Source organism: Esox lucius, chromosome 3 (genome assembly GCF_011004845.1).
Source record: "Esox lucius isolate fEsoLuc1 chromosome 3, fEsoLuc1.pri, whole genome shotgun sequence".
Lineage (NCBI taxonomy): Eukaryota > Metazoa > Chordata > Actinopteri > Esociformes > Esocidae > Esox > Esox lucius.
In genome coordinates this window covers 25,568,649-25,590,332 of record NC_047571.1, presented here as the reverse complement: position 1 = coordinate 25,590,332, position 21,684 = coordinate 25,568,649, and the positions used below count along the sequence as shown (strand labels likewise).

Here is a 21,684-nt window from a genome sequence, read left to right as displayed (position 1 = left end):
TTGTGGAGACTGCTTTAATGGTTATTGTTAAAAATATTCCTTTCCTCATTTCACCAACTTTGTGTGTAATTAGAACTTTGTTTCGAGGTGGGAACAGTGCATTAAAGGAATACAAATCTTATTTTTCCATAGGCCTGGAATTCTAATAATAGAACTACAAGCTATAGCAACATTATCATTGGCCCATCACTGTCATTTAAGGGATTTGGTGGCAAGAAATCACCAGAAAGTGAAGAAAAGGGTGAAAAAACTATTAAACACCCAGCAGCTTTGAATAACCAACTCATTAAATATTGAACCTTGTTTCCAGTAACCACTATTTTACCTTTCACAAGAAATCCAAACAGATAAACCACATCTTTCAACCAGTGTTGAGTGTGGTGTAACACCTGTGTCGGAAAATGCAGCTTTAAAATAGGTGACCTGACAATAAAAACAATAATTTTTCAGTAGCCTTTAATTTCTTTTATGGTCATATTTTTCTCATGGAACTTTACAAGCTTTATAATACTCTGCCAAATATTTAGTCCTACTCTAACCTATTTTTGTACTGCTACAGTAAGTATTAAAGCAATCACTAATCTTCATAAACAATGAACTACAAGCCATATTAATGTAAAAAAACTGAACAATAATGATTTAATGGACAAATCACATTTATTAATTTAGCTGACACTACAAATAATTTGTTTACTCAGTAGCAATAATCAGTTTTTTTTTATTAAAAGCACAATACAAACAATAAATAGAAAATCTATGACTAAAATGTTTTTGGCATTTAAAAGCAATACAGCTGAAATATGGGCTACTTCAATGGGATGATTTTTACTCCCATCACACCAGGGGCATAGAATGAGAAGGGGACAGAGGGGTCATGACCCCCCCCCCCCCCCCCAATATCACAGACAGGTCAATATCCCCCCGTGGAAAAGAGTGAATATCCTGGGATTTATTGACCCCCCCCCCCCCTCCAATATACAAACAAACCTACACCGATGCTTCCCACTACAACTCCAAATGATTATGTTTGAATTATATTATTCTGCAGTTTTTGTAATCCTGTGTTGACTTGTAAGTCCCAAGAAAAAATATGGATCTTTCATTTCAACTCCATTGACATAGTTCAAATTATTCTTGATTTTACCTGGAATTAGTGGACAACTCAGACCCAGTAGGTGTTAATTGAATGTGAGGCCGCAAGGTCTACTTCCCATGTTCCTCAGTTGAAGCAGGAGAGCAAACCCACAGCAGAACACCAGGCTCTTCACTATCATCACTGTATAAGCCAGCGAGGCCAGGTTCAGATTATATATGGTGTTGATGGATTCTGGGGAAGAAAAATTGTAAAATGATGAAGGCACCTAAAAATAGGTCTTTATTGTAAATGACTTTACAGCCTGTCTGATTTCAAGTGACGGCTCAGTGTTTTGACATTGTTTTACCTAAATGGTCTGTTAGAGATATTTGAGGTGGGTTTCTCCTCCTCCATATTTATGTTCTGTACATAGATCCTAATAGGATGAATCAACCACACTACGTTGATATGATTTAACAGAATATCACCTTTCAAGATTTTTAAAGGGCTATTGCTTTAAGATTCTTTGTAAAGGGGTTTTGATTTAGGAAAATGGAGGACTTTGCTGTCTTAGTATCATGGGGAAGCTGGTTCCACCACTGGGATGCTGAGACAGAGAACTTTGACTGGGTTGAGAGGGAGCTCCCCTCCATTGAGCTGAGGTGGCAGAAAGACTGGTGGCGGCAGAACTGAATGCTTTGGTTGGGGTGGAATGATTGTGCATAATATTATGTTCAACAATGTCTTAAACAAATTTGCTAAAAATCCATTGTTCTTATAACAAAAATTATAATATAACTAATTTGCAAGAGCAATCTGTAAAGCTTCATATCACATAGTTGATTTGTAGTGTCAAAAGAATTAACACAGAGTCTAAAGGGGCCTGGGTTTGATCAAAATGTAATACATTTTTAAACTTTTCTAAATACTGGATGGTGGAGACTAACGTCTTAATTTAACATCCCAGTTATAGTACTTTAAGATGTATATTTACATAAGAAAAATACCAACAAACAGTTAAATACTTTATATTTGTGTACCTGTTACTGTTTCTGTTTTTGTGTCAGGCTTATTGCATACTTCATGCTCCACCCAACAGATGTATTTATTAACATTGGCCTTCTCTCCATCAATGATGATCATACTGGTCGTCTGTCCTTCATCCATCTGTTCCAGCTGTTTCTTCTCTTCTTGAGGCATCTCTTCTGCTGTGCCATTCTCATTCCTCATCTTCCATGAGATCTTGACTAAGTCTGGGAACATGTCCTTAGCCAAACATAGCAGGGTGGTGTTTCCTTTTGGCTCAGGGTTAGACAGTGGGTAGATCGTCACGATGGGTTTTTGGACTTCCTGGTCTGGTTTTTAGGAGAAAAAATGTGTTTGTGATGTCTATTTGTATTTGTTTTACACCAAACTTTATTTTGTTGATATAAAGTTAACAATTACAGAATCGAAATACGTACCAGCTCATGTCTATTTTTTTTCTTTCTGCTAACTGAATCAGTTATAAAACCAGGTCTAATCCTGAGTTGTTTTGTTTTTAAATGTTAAGGCCACATGAAAAGTAATTCCTTCCCAAACCATTGAAATATCTTTTAGTTTCAGTATTATCAAGGGGAATTCACAAAAATAGTTGTTAAGAATCCTTAATTTAATATATTTTTTCTATATTATTTAATAATCTTTGTGAGGAACTAAAGTTGAGTTAGAACCTTGGGATGTATGAAGTTTTTCCAAACACATACAAAAAACATCTTATTAGAATAATCAGTTTTACAGGCCATGATCCCAAACAGCGCAACTTTGTAAAACAATCCTCATTTTGCAATACATTGGAAAACAGAGGGATTATTTAAAATAATTACAAATTACAACTATCACTTTATCTGCCAGAAATCTGAGATATTGATTCTTACCTGTCACATAAAGTCTTGTCCCAGAGCCAAATACTCTCACCCAGCTCACAGTGAAAACTCTCATGTCAAAAACCAGTCTACATTGAGTGTTGATCGGTCTTGTGTCTACTGAATGGTAGAGCACCTGAATGTACTTTCACATGGTTTCTGTGCTATTCACATGATCAACATAATGATTTTACAGTCTGTAGTAAATATAGGCACCTACACACACAAACACACACACAACCTCCCTCTACTGAACGTTGCTCACACCCCAGATCCCAATCAACTGGATACCAGTCACCTGTTTCCCATTACCTCTCACTATTTGGTTCTCCCTTGGTTCGCCACTCTTTGTGTGGTATTGTTTTGCATACATGTGAAGCCTGTTGTTTGAAATCGTTATCATCCTATGTGTACTGTGTTTTTGCTCATTGTTTTTCTCTCCTTCATCCTGTATTTTTGTCCCTGTGACCAGCCTCTTGGGCCATTCTGCCTGTTTCCTGGATTACCCTGCTTGTCTGCTGTCTTGTACTTTTGCCTTCGACCTGAACACCTGAGTTCTCGACCATGCTTGTTTAACCTGTTCACTCTTTTTGCCTGATCCCTGTAATTTGGGAATAAATTGTGCACTCTGTCTGTATGCATAGACAATAATGAACATCAAATTACAATAAATGCAGTTGGGACGTGTACAGACGAGTAGTTGATTCAGCAGGTGCAGCGGGTCAAATATCAACATATTGAATTTATTTTAGAAGAAGTAAGGGGAGTTTGAGCTAAAGGGTCTTAATGGAGCGCAAGTTACTAATAAAGTAGCAAATGTTAAGAAGTCAGATGGCATTTGTCTAAAAGTTACTTATACGTAAATAAGTTGATACCAGTGCGTCTGCTGTCAAGTGTTGAGGGAGAGACAGTTAACTGGGGTGTAAAGTTCACTGTGTTGAAGGGGCCGAGATTTCAAAGTGGATGGCAGAGATAAATTACATCTTGGTGGCAGGATGAGCTGAGGATTGGGAGAATGGTCTTTTTTACAAGTTTGTAAAAGATTGTTGTGGAACAGGAAACCAATATTGGATTTAACTTCAGACTGCCGGTGGGCGATGTAGGTATTGAATGAGAGTGAGCAGTCAAGCCAAATATCAATGTTACTGTCAAATCTTTCAAACAAACACATTGGGTTATTGAAATACACAACGCCCCTCACTGTATCTGGCTCATTGTCAAATTATCCGGTTAGAACAGTTCAGTTTGCAGCAGTGGTGGACCACAGTGAAAGTCTGTTGTTATGGCAGCAGCTGATGGTTGCAGTGGTAATGCATATGATGTTCCTAATCGGGAGATGGAGCCACATTGGTCGGGGGTCTGGTTTAGAAGAAGTGATGGAGCCTGTGTGGTCTGGGGTCTGGTTTGGAAGAAGTGATGAAGGCATATTGGTCTGGTTTCTGGTTTGGAAGAAGTGATGGAGCCAGTGTGTTCTGGGTTCTGGTTTGGAAGAAGTGATGGAGCCAGTGTGTTCTGGGTTCTGGTTTGGAAGAAGTGATGGAGCCAGTGTGGTCTGGGTTCTGGTTTGGAAGAAGTGATGGAGCCAGTGTGTTCTGGTTTCTGGTTTGGAAGAAGTGTTGGAGCCAGTGTGGTCTGGGTTCTGGTTTGGAAGAAGTGATGGAGCCAGTGTGTTCTGGTTTCTGGTTTGGAAGAAGTGTTGGAGCCAGTGTGGTCTGGGTTCTGGTTTGGAAGAAGTGATGGAGCCAGTGTGTTCTGGTTTCTGGTTTGGAAGAAGTGTTGGAGCCAGTGTGGTCTGGGTTCTTGTTTGGAAGATGGTGTACCGTGGTGGATGTTGAAATTCCTTTATCCAATTTAATGCACATGTATTTACGAAGATACCTTATGGCTAATGCTAATTCATTCCAATATAGGGTACACATTCCTGACACCACATTGCCCTTAGTAAAAACCAATGGCGTAGTCCAAGTGAAGTCCAAGTCCAAGTAGTGAAATATGTCATGTGTCAGCTCAGATCTTGGGAGTCCACTTGTGGCAAATTCATTGATCGAATAGGAGTATGATGTTCAGGTCTTCATCAGGCATTCATATCCTAAGCAGAGGTGAAAGGTCTTAGTTTGGTCAGAAACATGCAAACCACTGTCACCTGCTGGTGGTCATTTTGTAGGGCTCTGGCAGTGCTCCTCCTGTTCTCACACAAAGGAGCAGATACCAGTCATGCTGCTGGGTTGATGTAACTGTAACCTTTTTGCAAGTGCATGTATGGATGCACCATCCTGGAGGAGCTGGACTGCCTGTGAAACCTGAATGGGCTGCAGGTACTGCCTCATGCTACCTGTAGTGACAAGGAAACCAGGAAAACACAAAACTCGAGAAGAATCTGTCAGGAAGGATAATGAGAGAACAATTGTCTGTGGCCACCACCTGCAAAACCATTCCCTTTGTGGGGGTTGTCTTGCCTCTCCAGTATACATGTTGTCACTTTCATTAGCACAAAAAACAGGTGACACTGATTCACAGTCGAGCGCAGTTGTAGTTTTTATTCAGCACCAAGAATGACAAATGGATGAAGACTTAGAAGACTTAGTGGTCCTACACAGGTATCCAAACATACACTGGCAGAAGAACAGAAGGTCTGGGCAGGAATCATAAAACTCGCTGGTTTCAGATGAAACTGGTCAAAACATGGGTAGACTGAGAAGTATAATATAAGTTGCTAAGCAAACAGCAGTCTTAGTACAGTGTGTTACAGAATGCAAACAATACCTCACAAAGAGTGATGAACTGAGGGAGAACTAAATAGTGAGACGTAATGGGAAGGTGACTAGTATTCTGGTGATTGGGATCTAGGGCATGAGTGATGTTCAGGAGATGGAGTTTGTGTGTGTGATTGAAGGTTGTGCGAGAGTAGCACGTGGTCTCTGACTGGACCTTACAGTACCCCCCCCCCCCCCGGTTTTAGTAAGTACACATGGAAGGAGGAGTAAATGCGATAATGGCGTGGTAGTTTGAGCCTTTAGGTGACTGGGTTGAGACGATGTAGGATTTTAAAAGGGCCGATGAAGGATAGCATGAGGTTTTTGCAGGGGAGACTGAGTTTGATATCGTGCGTGGATAGCCATAAACACTGTCCAGTGGGCAGGAGAAGAGTAGGTGGTTGGCACCGATCGGCAAAGCGGTTGTGGCTAAGAGGCTTAATGTAACTGCCAGTGAGTAGACTCCCAGCACTTTTATTTACTATTTAGTTGCAAATAATAAGGTTTGATTGGTTATATGGTTGACTAGGTGGATGTGAGGTAATATTAGCTGGGGTGTGTTATCTCAAACAGTTCTCTGATTGTCACTTCCTGTAAATAATTCACATCTTGCTTAAAACCACAGAGTTTTAGTACAGGCTGTGTGTATCTGTTCTCACTGTGGGATCCACTTTGATAACAGGTACAGTAGTAGGTGGCAGAATGGGAAACATGAACTGACTGGATATTCAGATTAGTAAAGTCAGACTGCTTCGTAGCAGTGAAATCCGCTCTTTGAGGATGAGTGGTGTCTGAGGTAACTTGATCATGAACCGAAAGAATCCAGGTGAAGGGTTCACCCTCTCTACACTGATACCAGTGGACTGTGCTACATCCAGTAAATCTGCATTTGAATGAGACACTCTGTCCCTCCTTCCTGGTCTCTGATATCTGGTCCTGGTACAGATTCTGTCCTGAAACAGACGCTGAAAACAGAAATGGATCACTAAAATACTCACAGTAGGGTTACTCCATTTACATTTTTGCATATAGGTTGGATGAAGCACTTACCCAGAAAAAGAGAGTATATTATTATACCACAGTCCATGTTTGGTGAATTATATGTTTAAGAGGTGAGGATATCAGAGCTACTAATCCTATATAAAACTGAACACAGAGGCGGAGCTTCAACTGACGCTATGAGAGCCTTCAGTTAGAGGTCGGTATTGGACTTATTCCTTAATCATGTTTCCACCAGCAACATCAGTAAGTAACTAATAAAGTTAATAAAAAGATAATATTTCACCACACATTAGGTAGATTTTACAGATCATTACTGAATTATGGCTTGAATTGATTATTAAGATTAAAAGGGGAATCAATCATATATTAAAAGTGAGTTGGTACACAATTTTCCTGCAGGCATTTTCAGTTGCTTAATGACTCCCCTGGTGAGTAGATAAACAAATATTTTGTTGATGGACATTTACTTAAATATAATGAGTAAATAATGAAAACAGAGCCTAGAGACATGCAAAGGGTTCTCCGTTGAACCTAAATACTGTGTTCATTTGAAGAGGAAGATCTGAAGTGAAACAATCACTCGGGGCGCGTGACAACTCTTCAAACACTGAGTGTCACTTCTTGTTGTTGACAAAGAACTTCCCAGATTATTTTATTTCCTACTAACAGTTGTCTTTAATTTCTTAATTATTTCGGAAACTGTTTTGGAGGCCGTAAAAATAGTTACCCATCCCTGATCTGGGTCTATTTCTAGAAGCAAGACTGCTTTAAATACAATTATGTTGTAGAATTATTGCTGATTCCTTTTAGTTAACCTTTTGACTCAAAAGCAACATCTGACATAAATCCACTTAGCTGTGGTTTTAAATAATGTAATAAACAATGATGTGAGACAGATAAAAGACTACATAAGCCTACATAAGACTACATAAGCCTACCAATCTAAATTAAGACTGGGAAGAGTCCGCAAAACCCTACAGACTTTTTGTCTGTATTTGACATTTCTCATATTAAAGTATTTATTTTTTTGTCATGACAGAACACTGTGGCATTTTGCAAAACAGAACATTTATTTTCTAATTAAATTGGTTGAATATTGCATCCAGTTTTAAAATTCATTTTACAATGATTACAGAATTCACATTCAATATGTTCAATAAATTTGTTCAAACAAATTCAATATTCAGTTCGAATATGGTTATTATTGCTTTAAGGTTTTCAGATGCATTCAGATTTAGTTAAAAAATTCCGATTCAGTTCAAAAATTCTGTTTCAAAATTCAGATTCAAAACCTTTTCAACATGCTGATACTTTGCCATCCAGAAATAGCAGACAAACGACAATGTCAAACTCTGTACCAGCTCATTACAAAGTTCAGCAATCCACCCTGACCTCTAAGTATACCCTAACCTCTGGCAGTTATGCCTGTTGTTTTTATTCTTTCTTTGTACTTTGCTTGCATTACAAGAAAAAGAACAGCAGTTATGTGATAGAACTCCATGTTGCGCGATTGTACCACTAACGACTACGGTAAGATTGACCTGTCTCATACATTGATAAGCTAGTTGCTAATTTGTGGAAGGCAGGATAGGCCCTAGTAATAGATAGCTAAGTAAACAAATACCTGGCGATCGCGTTACTAGCTTATCAATTGAAATGGTGTCAGTATGAACACTTGAGATGATTAATACTGTAATATACTGTAATACTTTAAGGGAACTATAACAAAGAATTAACAGAAACTGTACACATAACTATATTTTTATTTATTTAAAAGTAGATTCCTAATGTGAAATGAATTACTGTAATGTAAAGAGCCCTGGATAGTCTCTTAGTTATTAATTTTTTGTAGTTTTTTTACAGTAGTTAAGGACTACGTTGTACTGTATTATGGGACTACACCGAAGGTCACCAGGGAGCCTGCAATGAAGAACAGTGCTATTATGTATCATATTTTCAGAAATCAAGCTGAATAAAGGTATTTTTGATATTAAAATGTTTTGGCTGTAGGATCTGCTATTACTGATGTTCAGTTTGTTATGAATTAAAATCATTTTCAAACCATTAAATGTTTATTATTCACTTAAGTTACTATAAGTAATGACATGCTGTTTATTGCAAAGAGCACACCATGACCATGTCACATATCCACTGACATAAACATTGCTAAAAAACTGCTTCTTGACTGCTTCGTTAAGTAGAATCTAGGGTTAAATTTGAGGCAATAAGGGCATGTTTACCAATAATTAAAATACGGAAACATATACCAAAAGACTCTTGTTGAAGAGTAGATAATCCAACATGACTGGAAACCACTTATCTGTCACTGATCAAACAGCAATTATGCCACCACCATGTTTATTAGCAAGTGTGAAAAACATCCTGCTGCATGTAACCCAAAATAAAAACTGTAAATCAATCTGTGGTTAAGCCGCTTCATTTCCAGTAAGTTCTGTCAACGCCTCTGAGAATCATCTAAATGTCTTTACCACATTTTCCACCAGTATGGAATCACCACAGTCTGATCTGCCCTGCACCTGTTTGTTGACTCTATGATTGACAAGGAGGTTTTACACTATGACTACCACGCCTCCTTCTTTGACATTTTTGTAAGACCATTGATGTCTTCCTCAGGAGTTTGGCTCAGTCCAGCTACATTAGTCATCTGTTATCTAGATCAGGCTAAAATGAGAAATAATGAGAACGACTGATTCTCCTTCTTTCTCAAACCCACTCCCCCCAACCACTTGTCCCTGTAGCTCCTGGCTGTATTACGGTTTGCAGGCTTGATCTTGGCCTATGCTGTGTGTAAACTACGCCACTGTTGGGCCATAGCGGTAGGTGAACTGGTTAATGTCCCAAAATCCTATTTATCCACTAGGTGATGCTGTTGCCTTTTAATAAGAGGACAAGTGTAGGTCTTGTGTTGTGTTCACTGTGCCTGTCTACTCAAACGATGAATTGAATGTAGACTATTTGCATGGCTGTGCTTTATGAGTTAATATTGATTATAGTAAATATATATATATATATAAATATGTATATAATCTGTTTTTATGAATTATTTTTCTGATCTATTGTGGATAGTGGACACATAAAACAATAACCGTGTGTTTGCAGTAAAGTAAGTTAGATTTAATTTAATATTGTTTGTTTCAGCTCCTGTCCCAGGGGACATTTGGGTACCTGCTGCCCATCATCTCTTTCATCCTGGCCTGGATAGAGACGTGGCTCCTGGACTTCAAGGTCCTGCCTCTGGAGGCTGACATTGAGAACAGTGAGTCAGAAAGTCTTCCCTCCCCTCCTACATTCCCATTAATGTCCCCTTCATTGTGAAAGTTTAATTTGTTTATTAACCATTAACACCAAACCATTGTGTTTGATGACAAACAAGCCAGCAATTGTGCTTCCTGATCTTCTTTACCACTTACATTAAGTGTACCACTTTTCATCAGTGTATCTTTGGGTTTACATTGGTCTTACTACATCATACAGTGATGCTTACTGTGTCATCTATGTGTTTTAATCACTTTAGGATATTGTTCTGTAATGGACGCCCCAGAGAGGGCCTCCTTTGTGCACCCAGGACTGCTTTCAGATGGGCAATTTTACTCCCCACCCGAGTCTGTAGCATGTGAGGACCCAAAAGGCTTCTTGTTGGAATCAAATGTTTCAACTGAAATCTAACTGACATTCTGTGTCTTGTTATGGGTTACTTTCCGCAGTAAATGTTGTAGCCGATTATTCGTTTTAATCTCTTTATGGTGACAGTGTATTGGTGTCTGTTAGACCACATAAACTATGCATTTCTGACTCTACTGACTGCTCTGACATTTTGAGAAGCTCCCTGGAAACCAAGACAAGATATTTAACATGTTTTAATCCAGTATACGCATATCTTTTTTTTTCATTTTATGTGTCTGCTTGGTATTTGTTTTTTTGTGCTTGTTCTTTTTTATAGATTCTGATGATGAGCTGCTGGATGATAAACGTGACCTGGAGTAGGCTCAGCAGTTTCAAAGTAAAAAGGTACTATCTGTACCTCTCAAAAAAGTTATCTGTCTTTTGAGTTCACAGATGCTGGGAAATGTGTTGCATCGGGTCGGGGACAATGTCCAGAGCAAAAGGCCACTCTTCACTTTCCTCATGACAACTATTTAGCAAGTGTGAAAACACTGTTCAGCTGTTAGTGTACTAAAAACACCTGCTTATAGTCTAGTGTACTATGCATCCCTCCAGCCATGTTAAACAATGTTAACAAATGTAATGTAATAAGTTGTGTGGTTGGACCACCTAGTTATCTTACTGTATGCACTAGCTGTGTCTCTGCATAAGAGTGTTTACTAAATGACTTAAATGTCAAGTTCCACCTTGTTAAAGATAATTTATTTGTGTGAAAACGAGAACACAGTCAACTTTGGTTTATATTCATATTTTTGTTGACTGTGTTAAATGCTGCTTCCTTTTAGTACCAGTTTAATGTTCAGCCTGGAAGGTAGTGTTAGCTGTACATTTGTTTCTGACAATTTTTTATATATTGATGACAGAAAGTTAATGTATTTCCATTGGGGTGTTCTAAAGGTGGAACCCGTTTGAAGGTCACGGCTTTGAGTGACGGCACCCAAAGTTTCCCAGTCTCTCGCCACAGCTGCCGCTTCTAACCGTGGAGGAAGACTTTGCCTTACAACCACTGCATGTTCTGTATTCCTGCTCAGAGAACCCACGTTCCTCAGCCTGTTCATCCTGTACACTGCCTCATATCCCTTAATCTCCTCACTGAAGCCCAGAGTTTTAAACAAGACAATTGTTCACTTTTTTCCTTGACTGTGTGCATACTGTCTCAGGTGTGAATGGGGAGCAGGTGTGTTAAATTTGGTGTTATCGCTCTCACACTCCCTCATACTGTTCATTGGAAGTTCAACATGGCACCTCAGGCAAAGAACTCTCTGAAGATCTGAAAAAAATAATTATTGCTCTACATAAAGATGGCCTAGGCTATAAGAAGATTTCCAAGACTCTGAAACTGAGCTGCAACACGGTGGCCAAGACCATACAGCGGTTTGTGGTTGACAAAGATTGTTGGCCATTAGCCAGTGAGCGTTCCTCAACGAGTTCGTAGCGTGTGAATGCATCCAACTACAATCTGTTACTTCACAGCAGGTCCTTGCAAACTTGGTTTTGAAGGATTTTTAAATCTTGCTGAAACTCCATGGCTCCAAAACCAGTGCATTAATGACTTAGAGGTCAGCATGGGACATTTTAAATGTGTCTGTAGGCTGTTGAACCATTTTGGATGTCACTTCAATGTCAATTGCTGGATAACATCCAGTTGATGGAAAACATTTTTTAAATCGTGATCAACTTTGGAATGCTGTCTGTCATGGAGGAAAATGTTGAATAGTCTACATAACCAACACAACTATATGTCGTATATATTTCATGTTTATTATTTGTATTGTTAATATGTAACAAGATCTGATCAATCAGTAATCTGTATGTCCAAAGGCATTCCATAGAGAACTCATTTAAGAATTTTTTTTATTTTTATGACAGACATTTCTTTTTTCATCACGGGAATGTAATCATACAACCATTAAAATCACTGGACAATGTTTTTGAAGAAGACAGGAACACTGAATAAAAAGATATCAACGCAGGATGCAGCAATATCAATGATTTTAATTTCAATGAGTTAATGTCCTGTACAAACCAGTACTTATCTGTGAGGAGCAGACTTTTCCAGCATGCCAGTGGCCATCCAAGGTTAAGACACCAGACTGCGGTCAGGTTATGACCCTGGTGAGAATGACCAACACGTGTCTAGAAACGGTTTGTTCACAGTTTGTTCTGAAATGATTTGATTGTGCAGTTTTTTCCCCTGTCCGGAGAGCAGGTCTCAAACAATCCTACAAGTCAAGAAGTTAGATGAGGAGGTGCTGGGCTGAAGTGATTACAAGTTGTCTGCGTTCTCTGACGTGGTCTCACATAACCCATTTTTATAAATGACTATAATCTAAAAAGTCTAGTCGGGTAGAATCTTGACCTTAATTGCCGAAGTTCAGCGCTATTGCAAGATTTAAATGTGTAAAGACAACGTCCCCCTTTTTTGTGGAGACTGCATTAATGGTTATTGTTGTAAAAAAAAATGTTTTGCTCCTCATCAACTTTGTGTGTAATTGAGTGTTTTCGATGTAAGAATTGTGCATTAAAGGAAAAAAAATGCTTATTTTCCATAGGCCTAGAATACTAATAATAGAACTATAAGCTACGGCAACATTATAATTTGCCCATTGCTGTCTTTTTATGGAATTTGGTGGCAAGAAATCACCAGAAAGAGAATAGGGTGTAAGAAACAAACTCCCAGCAGCTTTGAATAACCAACTCATTAAATGTTTAACCTTGTTTCCAATAACTACTATTTCATCTTTCATAATAAAACCAAATAAAAACCACATATTCCAACCGCTATTGAGTGTGGTGTAACACCTGTGTCGGAAAATGTAGCTTTGAGCAAACAGTGTAGTTTAAAATAGGTGACCTGACAAAATATTTTTTAGTAGCCTTTAATTTTTTATGATCATATTATCTTTACAATACTATACAATCTTTACAATACTCTGCCAAAATAGGTTGTCCTACTCTAACCTATTTTGGTACTGTACCAGTAATTATTAAACCAATCTACAACTCTTCATTATCAATGAACTACAAGCCATATTAATTTAACAAACAACACAAAAAAACCAGAACAATAACAAATTAATTAATGGACTATTTTCTTTTATTCATTTAGCAGACACTCAACAATTTCTTTGCTTAGTAGGAATTAGCATTTTTTTTTTATTGAAAGCATAATATCGACAATTAATGGCAGGAATTGTTTTTAAAGATATACAGTTGAAATGTGGGCTACTACTTTAATGGGATGTATTATATTTGTGTTCCCGTCCCATTACAAGGATAATAGTTTTTTTTTAATGTTGGCATTAAATCACATGAAAACAACATGAGACTTCTATTTTAGATACACTAACATGGATCTAAAATATTGTTCTTGATTTCACTTGTAACAAATTGTTCTTGATTTCACTTGTAACAAATTGACAACTTAAACAGATGTCTACTTCCCATGTTCCTGAGTTGAAGCAGGAGACCAAACCCGCAGCAGTACACCAGGCTCTTAGCTATCATCAACGTATAAGCCAGAAAAGCCAGGTTCAGACGACACATGGCGTCGATGGATTCTGGGAAGGAAAAATTATAAAATGAGTAAGACACCTAAAAATAAGTCTTTATTGTAAAGGTCTTCACAGCCCTTGCAGTGGCACATTTAAATAAGCTCAAATATTTTCATACAAATTATTCCTAACCAATATTACTGCAATTGCTCACATTTGACACTTTTGGTATAATTGTTTTGTCTTAACTGCTCAGTCAGTTTGGTTAAGAATTATTCATGGAAAACTGTTTCTGACGATGGAAGGACAGTTCTCCCAGGACTGGAAGGACAGTTCTCCCAGGACTGGAAGGACAGTTCTCCCAGGACTGGAATGACAGTTCTCACAGGACTGGAATGACAGTTCTCCCAGGACTGGAAGGAGTTTTTTTTTTAGGATTTTCAGAAAATGGAGGACTTTGCTGTCTTAGCATCATGGGGAAACTGGTTCCACCACTGGATTGCAACATTTTAAGACTTAGATTGCACTAGATAGGTTCATGTTTGTCAAATAGAGCATTTGTAGTGTCCATTAACAATTATACGTCTTCCTCTGTTCTTGTCATATGTGGTATTCCGCTGGGTTCCTTCCTGGGGCCAATCCTTTTTTCTCTCTATATGCTTCCATTAAATAGTATTAGGTTCATTTCATTGTCATGCAGATGATACGCAGTTGTATTTGTCGGTTAAGTTAAATGATTTGAGCAAGTTGTGTGTTCTGCATAATTGCCTTGAAGAAGTTACAAACTGGATGTCCAATACGATTCTTCCATTGAACACTGATAAAACTTTTAATTATTGGCCCCCCATCTATTTCAGTTGAGGTTTGGTTGGGCTTAGGATCTTAACAAAAAATATTGTGCCTGTGGCCTGCAATCTGGGAGTTTTCTTTGATCCAGTAACACAAAACCACTGGTGCGATCATGCTTTTACCAACTAAGAAACATTGCTAAAATAAGATTGGTTTTATCTTTTGATGACACTGAGAAAATCATACATGCTTTCATTTAATCTCACCTAGACTACTGTAATGCTTTGTTTACATGCCTCAACAATAGGTCAAGTTGTACAGAATTCAACTGCCAGACTTCTTACAAAGACTGAATCAAGGTCTCATATAACCCCAGTGTTGGCTGCTCTGCATTGGTTACGGGTGAATTTTAGAGTAGATTTTAAAATTCTACTTATCACTTTTAGGGCACTACATGGTCTGGCACCTGATTACATTAGTGACATGCTGCAACGTTAGGGCTCTCAGATCAGCTGAAAAAGGACTTCTGGCTGTCCCAGAGTCTAGACTGAAAACTAATGGGAACCGGGCCTTTGCTATACGGACCCCTAGATTCTGGAACAGCCTACCACAGAATATCAGAGATGCTACATCAGTGCATTCTTTTAAATCTTACCTAAAAACTAATTTTTATGAGATGGCTTTTACAAATATTTTCTCACAGTGATTTTATATTCTGTTTATTCTTTTTATTTCCTTTACCTTGTTTTTATAATTTATAATTTTAATGTATTTTCATTTTTATTGTGTGTAAAGCACTTTGTGTAAGTGCAATACTAATAAAGGTATTATTATTTATCATTATATTATTAAAAGACTGTTGGTGGCAGAACTGAATGCTTTGGTTGGGGTATAATGATTGTGCATCATATTATGTTCAACAATGTCTTAAACAAATTAGCTAAAAATATATTCGTTTTAACAAAAATTATAATAGTACTTATTTGCAAGAGCAAGCTTGATCAAAATGACATAAATATTTAACATTTTGTAAATGTTGGGTGGGGGAGATTAACGTCCCTGTTTAACATCCCAGTAACACTACTTTAGGCGGGAAAATTTATATAAAACAAATACCAACAAACAGTTAAATACTTTATATTTGTGTACCTGTTTCTGTTCTTGTGTCAGGTATATTGCATACTTCATGCTCCACCCAACAGATGTATTTATTAACATCGGCCTTCTCTCCATCAATGATGATCATACTGGTCGTCTGTCCTTCATCCATCTGTTCTATCTGTTCCAGCTGTTCCTTCTCTTCTTGAGGCATCTCTTCTGCTGTGCCATTCTCATTCCTCATCTTCCATGAGATTTTGACTACGTCTGGAAACATGTCCTTAGCCAAACACAGCAGGGTGGTGTTTCCCTTTGGTTCAGGGTTAGACAGTGGGTAGATCGACACAATGGGTTTTTGGACTTCCTGGTCTGGTTTTTAGAAGAAATACAAATTAATAAGCATTTGTTTTATCACCAGCTTTACTGTCTAACAAAGTAAATTATTAATTTCATAAAACAATATCAACCATCAGTAACAATATTTACAACTAATTATCGAATTGTGATGTCCTGTAGTATTTGTATTTGTCTAGCTATATTTTGTCAATATGAAATTACAGAAATCCAAAATGTTCTAGCACTTGTCTATATGATAATTGAATCAGTTGTCATAAAACCAGGTCAAATCCTGAGTTATGTTTTAACCCTTTTTAAATGTTATATGAAATTCCAACCCAAACCATTGAAGCATCTCTTGGTTTTAGTAACAAGGGCAAGAATCTCAAAATGAGCTTGTTTTTGTTTTCACTAAGGTTCTTAGTTTAATTTCAACCATCCTTTATCAATTAACTTTTTATCTTGTATTAATCTCTTTGAGTTGGAACCTTGGCATGTATGACATTAGTTTAAATTGTTACCGCACATTTAACTCTCCAAACACATTTAAAACCTTTCTGTGAATCATCAGTGGCACAGTTTATGATCATAAACAGCACATCATTAAATAATCCTGATTTTACAATAAATTTAGAAACAGATCAGAGAGATTATTCGTAAATAATAACTAATAAAAACTATTGCTTTATCTGCCAAAAACTCTTACCTGTCACATAAAGTCTTGTCCCGGTGCCAAATATCTTTACATTGTACACAGTGAAAACTCCCATGTCAAAAAGGAGTCTGCATTGTGTGTTGATTGGTCTTGTGTTATTTGAATGGTAGAGCACCTGAATGTACTTTCACATGGTTTTTGTGATATTCACATAATCAACATAAAGATTTTACAGTATTTTTTATTGAAGCGTTATTTAATAACCACTTGAGAACCATCTCTTTTTTTTTTTTTTTTACGAATACAAATAGACAAAAATAAACATAAAATCACAAATCATGCAGTTGGGACACGGATGAGAATGATTGAACAGGTGCAGTGGTCACATATCATCTAGTTTACTTTAAAAGGGGAGTTATAGCTAAAAGGGCTTACTGAAGCACAGATTACTTACAGAGTAGCAGATTTTAAGTAATGAGATTGCATTTATCTAGACGTTAATTAAGAATAATTTAGTCGGAATCAATGAGTCTAGCTTTGAATGTGAAGGGAGAGCCAATTAACCCAGGAGTAAATGACAAGACTCGGAGTGAGACCCAGAAGCAGACTCAGGGAGATCGATGCAGGTGTAGGTTTAGTTTAATGGCAATAATCGCAGAGCTGAGACGCGGGCAGGCAGGGTTCGGTACACGGTCTGAACATAACCCAAATTCGAAGGACGTGTCAACCTTTTCTGTTATTGTAACAATGTGGCTTCTCAAAAAAAGGAGTCAAATGCAGGGAGGTAGTCAACGTAATGGTATTGTGTTCTTCTTTTAGATGGCACGTAATAAACAACCGCGCACGGGCAAATCCAGAACAACACTGAACATAGAACAATACCACACAAAGACACCCAAAAACACAGGAACTAATATAGGCAACCTAATGAGGGAATGGACAGTGCAGTGGGAGGAGGAGCGACGTGACTAGAAGGCCGGCTTCCACAGGTCTTCCACACGCGTCCTTGTTATAGTTATTTGTGTTATTAATGTTTTTAATTGCTTCAAAACATTGTTGAAAAATAAATGTCAATTTCTCAAAAAGGGTACTGATAAAAATCAAGATATCCATAGCTTTTCACATGAACACTAAATCTGCAGTAGTCTGATGTTTTGCTGGAACCCCACAGTGGGTAAAATGCAGGAACCCCAGGCACATGAATGCACGTTTGCAATTGTGAACATCTGCACACAAACATTTTACCCACTGTGGGGTTAATGCATACATTCTCTACTTTTATTTGATAGTTTTTGTGTACATATTAATTTGAAACATATTGGGACAGATTTTTATGATGTCCAAAATAAGCACTTTGATTTACTATTTAGTTGCCTGAAGTCTGTGACCCACTGACCCCACTGGATGATGAGTATCTTCTCTGAAGATGCTCTGCAAGGCCTCTAATGCAGCCATCACCAGTTCTCATTTGTTTTTGCTGTCCTTTTGCTTTAAGTCACAGCTTCAGCAAATCAAGGTTCAGTTGTATTTAAATATGGAGATTGATTTGGCATGTCTACAACCTATTACTTTTTTGGCCCTGAACAACGTGCTGTATGATTTAACAAAGTCTATTCGGAGTTCGGAGGCATTTGCTTAGCTTCAGCAGACAAGATGTTTCTTTGCACTTCAGAATTCCACCAACTGCTTCCAACAGCAGATACATCATCAATGAAGTCAATGAGCTAGTGAACGCCATGGGTCAGAGTGAACAATACATAATATCTGCAAAGATTTGTAAGTTAATTACAAATGTAAAACAATAAACTATTGATTGCGTAAGTGTTCACCCCTTTTGCTATGACACACCTGAATGAGTTGTGGGGCAACCAATTGTCTTTTGAAGTCAAATAATTAGTTGGAGTCCATTTGTCTGCAATGAAGGTGTTTCATATGATTGTTGAATGCACCTGGCTCTGGGAGGTCCCAAAGTTGGTTAGGACAACGCCTAACTAAAACTACATAATGAGGACGAAGAAACATTCAAAGCATCCATCCATCCATCCATCATCTTCCGCTTATCCGGGGCCAGGTCGCGGGGGCAGCAGTCTAAGCAGGGATGCCCAGACTTCCCTCTCCCCAGACACTTCCTCCAGCTCTTCCGGGGGGACACCGAGGCGTTCCCAGGCCAGCCGGGAGACATAGTCCCTCCAGCGTGTCCTAGGTCTTCCCCGGGGTCTCCTCCCGGTGGGACGGGACCGGAACACCTTCCCGGGAAGGCGTACCGGAGGCATCCGAAACAGATACCCAAGCCACCTCAGCTGACCCCTCTCAATGTGGAGGAGCAGCGGCTCTACTCTGAGTTCCTCCCGGGTGACCGAGCTTCTCACCCTATCTCTAAGGGATCGCCCGGCCACCCTGCGGAGAAAGCTCATTTCGGCCGCCTGTATCCGGGATCTTGTCCTTTTGGTCATGACCCAAAGCTCATGACCATACGTGAGAGTAGGAACGTAGATTGACTGGTAAATCTTTCTCAGCAATTTGAGCTACAGTAGCTCGTCTGTTGGATCGGACCACATGGGCCAGTGTTTGCTCCTCATGTGCATCAGTGAGCCTTGGCCACCCATGACCCAGTTGCCGGTTCACCGCTTTTCCTTCCTTGGACAACTTTTGCAGTTTGTTGTGGAAATTATTGTATGTATACTTGGTCGTCCTATCCATGTAAAAATGGGTTACTAGTTAAAGATGCCGAGAGGGATCTGATGTTTGCCTAGGGGACATCCTTGACCGGCACCAGCGGATTAGAGGGTTACTCGTAAATCAGTAAATCTGTATAATCCTTTAGTGTCTATCTGTTGACTGTCCAGACATTGTGACTCCTCAGGAGTTGAGAAGGATAAGGTGGGGGGACAGCCCTCCCTTTGGGTAAAAACCTATGTGACACAAGACAGATGGGCAACAACTTACCACACCCTTTTAACTGTAATAAATACAGTTGAATGACCTGTATTGAGTTAGAGACTCCTCGGACGATTATGTTTGTAAGCATTTGACGTGTCTCTCTTATTTGCAAATAATAATAAATGGTTAAATTGTGCCAAGAGAATTACTCCTTTAAGACTGTCGATCGATGGAATTGCCATCACAAGTTTTAGAGATGCTCTGACCCAATCGTCTAGCATTCACAATTTGGGCCTTGTCAAAGTCGCTCAGATCCTTATGCTTACCCATTTTTCCTGCTTCTAACACATGAACTGTGAGGACAGAATGTTCAGTTGCTGCCTAATATATCCCACCCACTGACAGGTGCCATGATAACAATCAATCAATCAATCAAATGTATTTATAAAGCCCTTTTTACAACAGCAGTTGTCACTAAGTGCTTTACAGAGACACCCGGCCTTGATGATCAGTCTTATTCACTTCACCTTTCAGTGGTCATAATGTTATGACTGATCGATGTAAGTTACAAATAAAGTTATAGAACAATACATTACAGTATGTGTTAAGAATTGGGTAAAAGCTGTAACACAGAACTATATAAATGAACCATATGAATGTGAATAAGAGATTATCAGTGAAAATGGTTTGGTTCAAGTGATTATAAAGATGGCAGGTGAAACACCAGCTGTAGTACAGTATGTTGTCTCAAACATTCCTCCTATGATGTCACTTCTTGTGGTGATTTTTTCTCATGAATTCACAACTTGACTCAAACACAGTTTTAGTACAGACTGTGTGTATCAGTTTTCACTGTGGGTTCCACTTTTATAACAGGCACAGTAGTAGGTGGCAGAATGGGACTCTTTAACTGACTGGATCTTCAGCTCATATGTGCCAGACTCCAAAGAAGCGGAGAAATCTGCTATCTGAGGAAAATTGTTATCAAGCATGACATTGTTATCCTGAATGAATAGAATCCAAGTGAAGGGTCCACCCTCTTTCCTCTGGTACCAGTGGACCAAGTTGCCTCCACATTCACCAGTAACTTTACATTTGAAGGCGACCCTTTGTCCTTTTCTCCTAGTCTCCGATATCTGGTCTTGGTACAGATTCTGTCCTGAAACAGACACTTAAAACAGAAATGGATCACTAAAAAACTCACAGTAGAGTTACTACATATATATTTTTAATATTTGCATACAGGTTGGATGAAGCACTTACCCAGAAAAAGAGAGTATATTATTATACCACAGTCCATGTTTGGTGAATTATATGTTTAAGAGGTGAGGATATCAGAGCTACTAATCCTATATAACACTGAACACAGAGGCGGAGCTTCAACTGACGCTATGAGAGACTTCAGTTAGAGGTCTGTGTTGGACTGATTTCATCAACATGTTTTGACCAACAACATTAATATAAATGAGATAGTATGTCATATTTTATATTTACACATCTTTAGTGAAATATATTACTTATAGTTGATTATGAAGATGACAACACTTTCTGGGGTAAGTTGTCAGAAAACTTAATTATGTCACTTCCTGTGGTGCACAAAGGTTTCCTTTGAATACCAAATGAAACCCTGCCCCCTCCACTCTACCCTCCATTTCAACGTCTCTACCCTTTACACATTTATCCCAAAGTTTAGGGAGTGAAAATAATCAAGGGTGTAGGTGATAATTAGACCAACAAGCGTCCCACCATGCAGCCTCCATGAAATTAGAATCCCATACGACACCACCACATTGCATTTCTATGCATTTTCACGTGTGCTTAATTCTATGACATGTGCATTTCTATTAATACTACAAAATAAAATACCTTATGATACCTCAAAATGATACCTGTGATTTGCATAATTGAAGTCAACAGTGTGTCATAAATAGTTGATGGGTTTATTAAACCACTATCCAATCTTTGGCAGTCATCCTTTGGCAGTTTCATTAGCAACATGTGATCATGGAGGGCA

General features: G+C 38.4%; 2 protein-coding genes across 2 annotated transcripts; one reads left to right on the top strand and one right to left on the bottom strand.

Moving 5' to 3' along the window:
* Positions 1 to 968: 968 nt before the first annotated feature.
* LOC105023505 (immunoglobulin lambda-1 light chain-like) lies at positions 969 to 20,976 on the bottom strand. The gene is made up of 6 exons (XM_034291339.1): positions 20,934 to 20,976; positions 20,764 to 20,841; positions 20,524 to 20,634; positions 16,842 to 16,898; positions 2,116 to 2,430; positions 969 to 1,327 (listed from the first exon to the last, which is right to left on the bottom strand). Exons 1-6 carry the CDS (start codon positions 20,968 to 20,970, stop codon positions 1,179 to 1,181), a joined length of 747 nt encoding a protein of 248 aa, XP_034147230.1. The 5' UTR covers positions 20,971 to 20,976; the 3' UTR covers positions 969 to 1,178.
* Positions 6,756 to 10,594, top strand: LOC117594262 (STARD3 N-terminal-like protein). Its single transcript, XM_034291532.1, has 3 exons — positions 6,756 to 6,977; positions 9,894 to 10,011; positions 10,270 to 10,594. Exons 1-3 carry the CDS (start codon positions 6,957 to 6,959, stop codon positions 10,419 to 10,421), a joined length of 291 nt encoding a protein of 96 aa, XP_034147423.1. The 5' UTR covers positions 6,756 to 6,956; the 3' UTR covers positions 10,422 to 10,594.
* Positions 20,977 to 21,684: the final 708 nt, after the last annotated feature.

What these genes read in the sequence shown, in the direction of transcription:
- LOC117594262 (XM_034291532.1), top strand. Translation starts at nt 6,957, where the DNA reads ATGTTTCCACCAGCAACATCA. An exon ending in TGTTTCCACCAGCAACATCA is followed by an intron (nt 6,978 to 9,893) that starts GTAAGTAACTAA and finishes TGTTTGTTTCAG; the next exon opens with CTCCTGTCCCAGGGGACATT. An exon ending in GGAGGCTGACATTGAGAACA is followed by an intron (nt 10,012 to 10,269) that starts GTGAGTCAGAAA and finishes TAATCACTTTAG; the next exon opens with GATATTGTTCTGTAATGGAC.
- LOC105023505 (XM_034291339.1), bottom strand. Translation starts at nt 20,970, where the DNA reads ATGGACTGTGGTATAATAATATACTCTCTTTTTCTGG. An exon ending in AATATACTCTCTTTTTCTGG is followed by an intron (nt 20,842 to 20,933) that starts GTAAGTGCTTCA and finishes TTCTGTTTTAAG; the next exon opens with TGTCTGTTTCAGGACAGAAT. An exon ending in GACAAGACTTTATGTGACAG is followed by an intron (nt 2,431 to 16,841) that starts GTAAGAGTTTTT and finishes CCTAAAAACCAG; the next exon opens with ACCAGGAAGTCCAAAAACCC.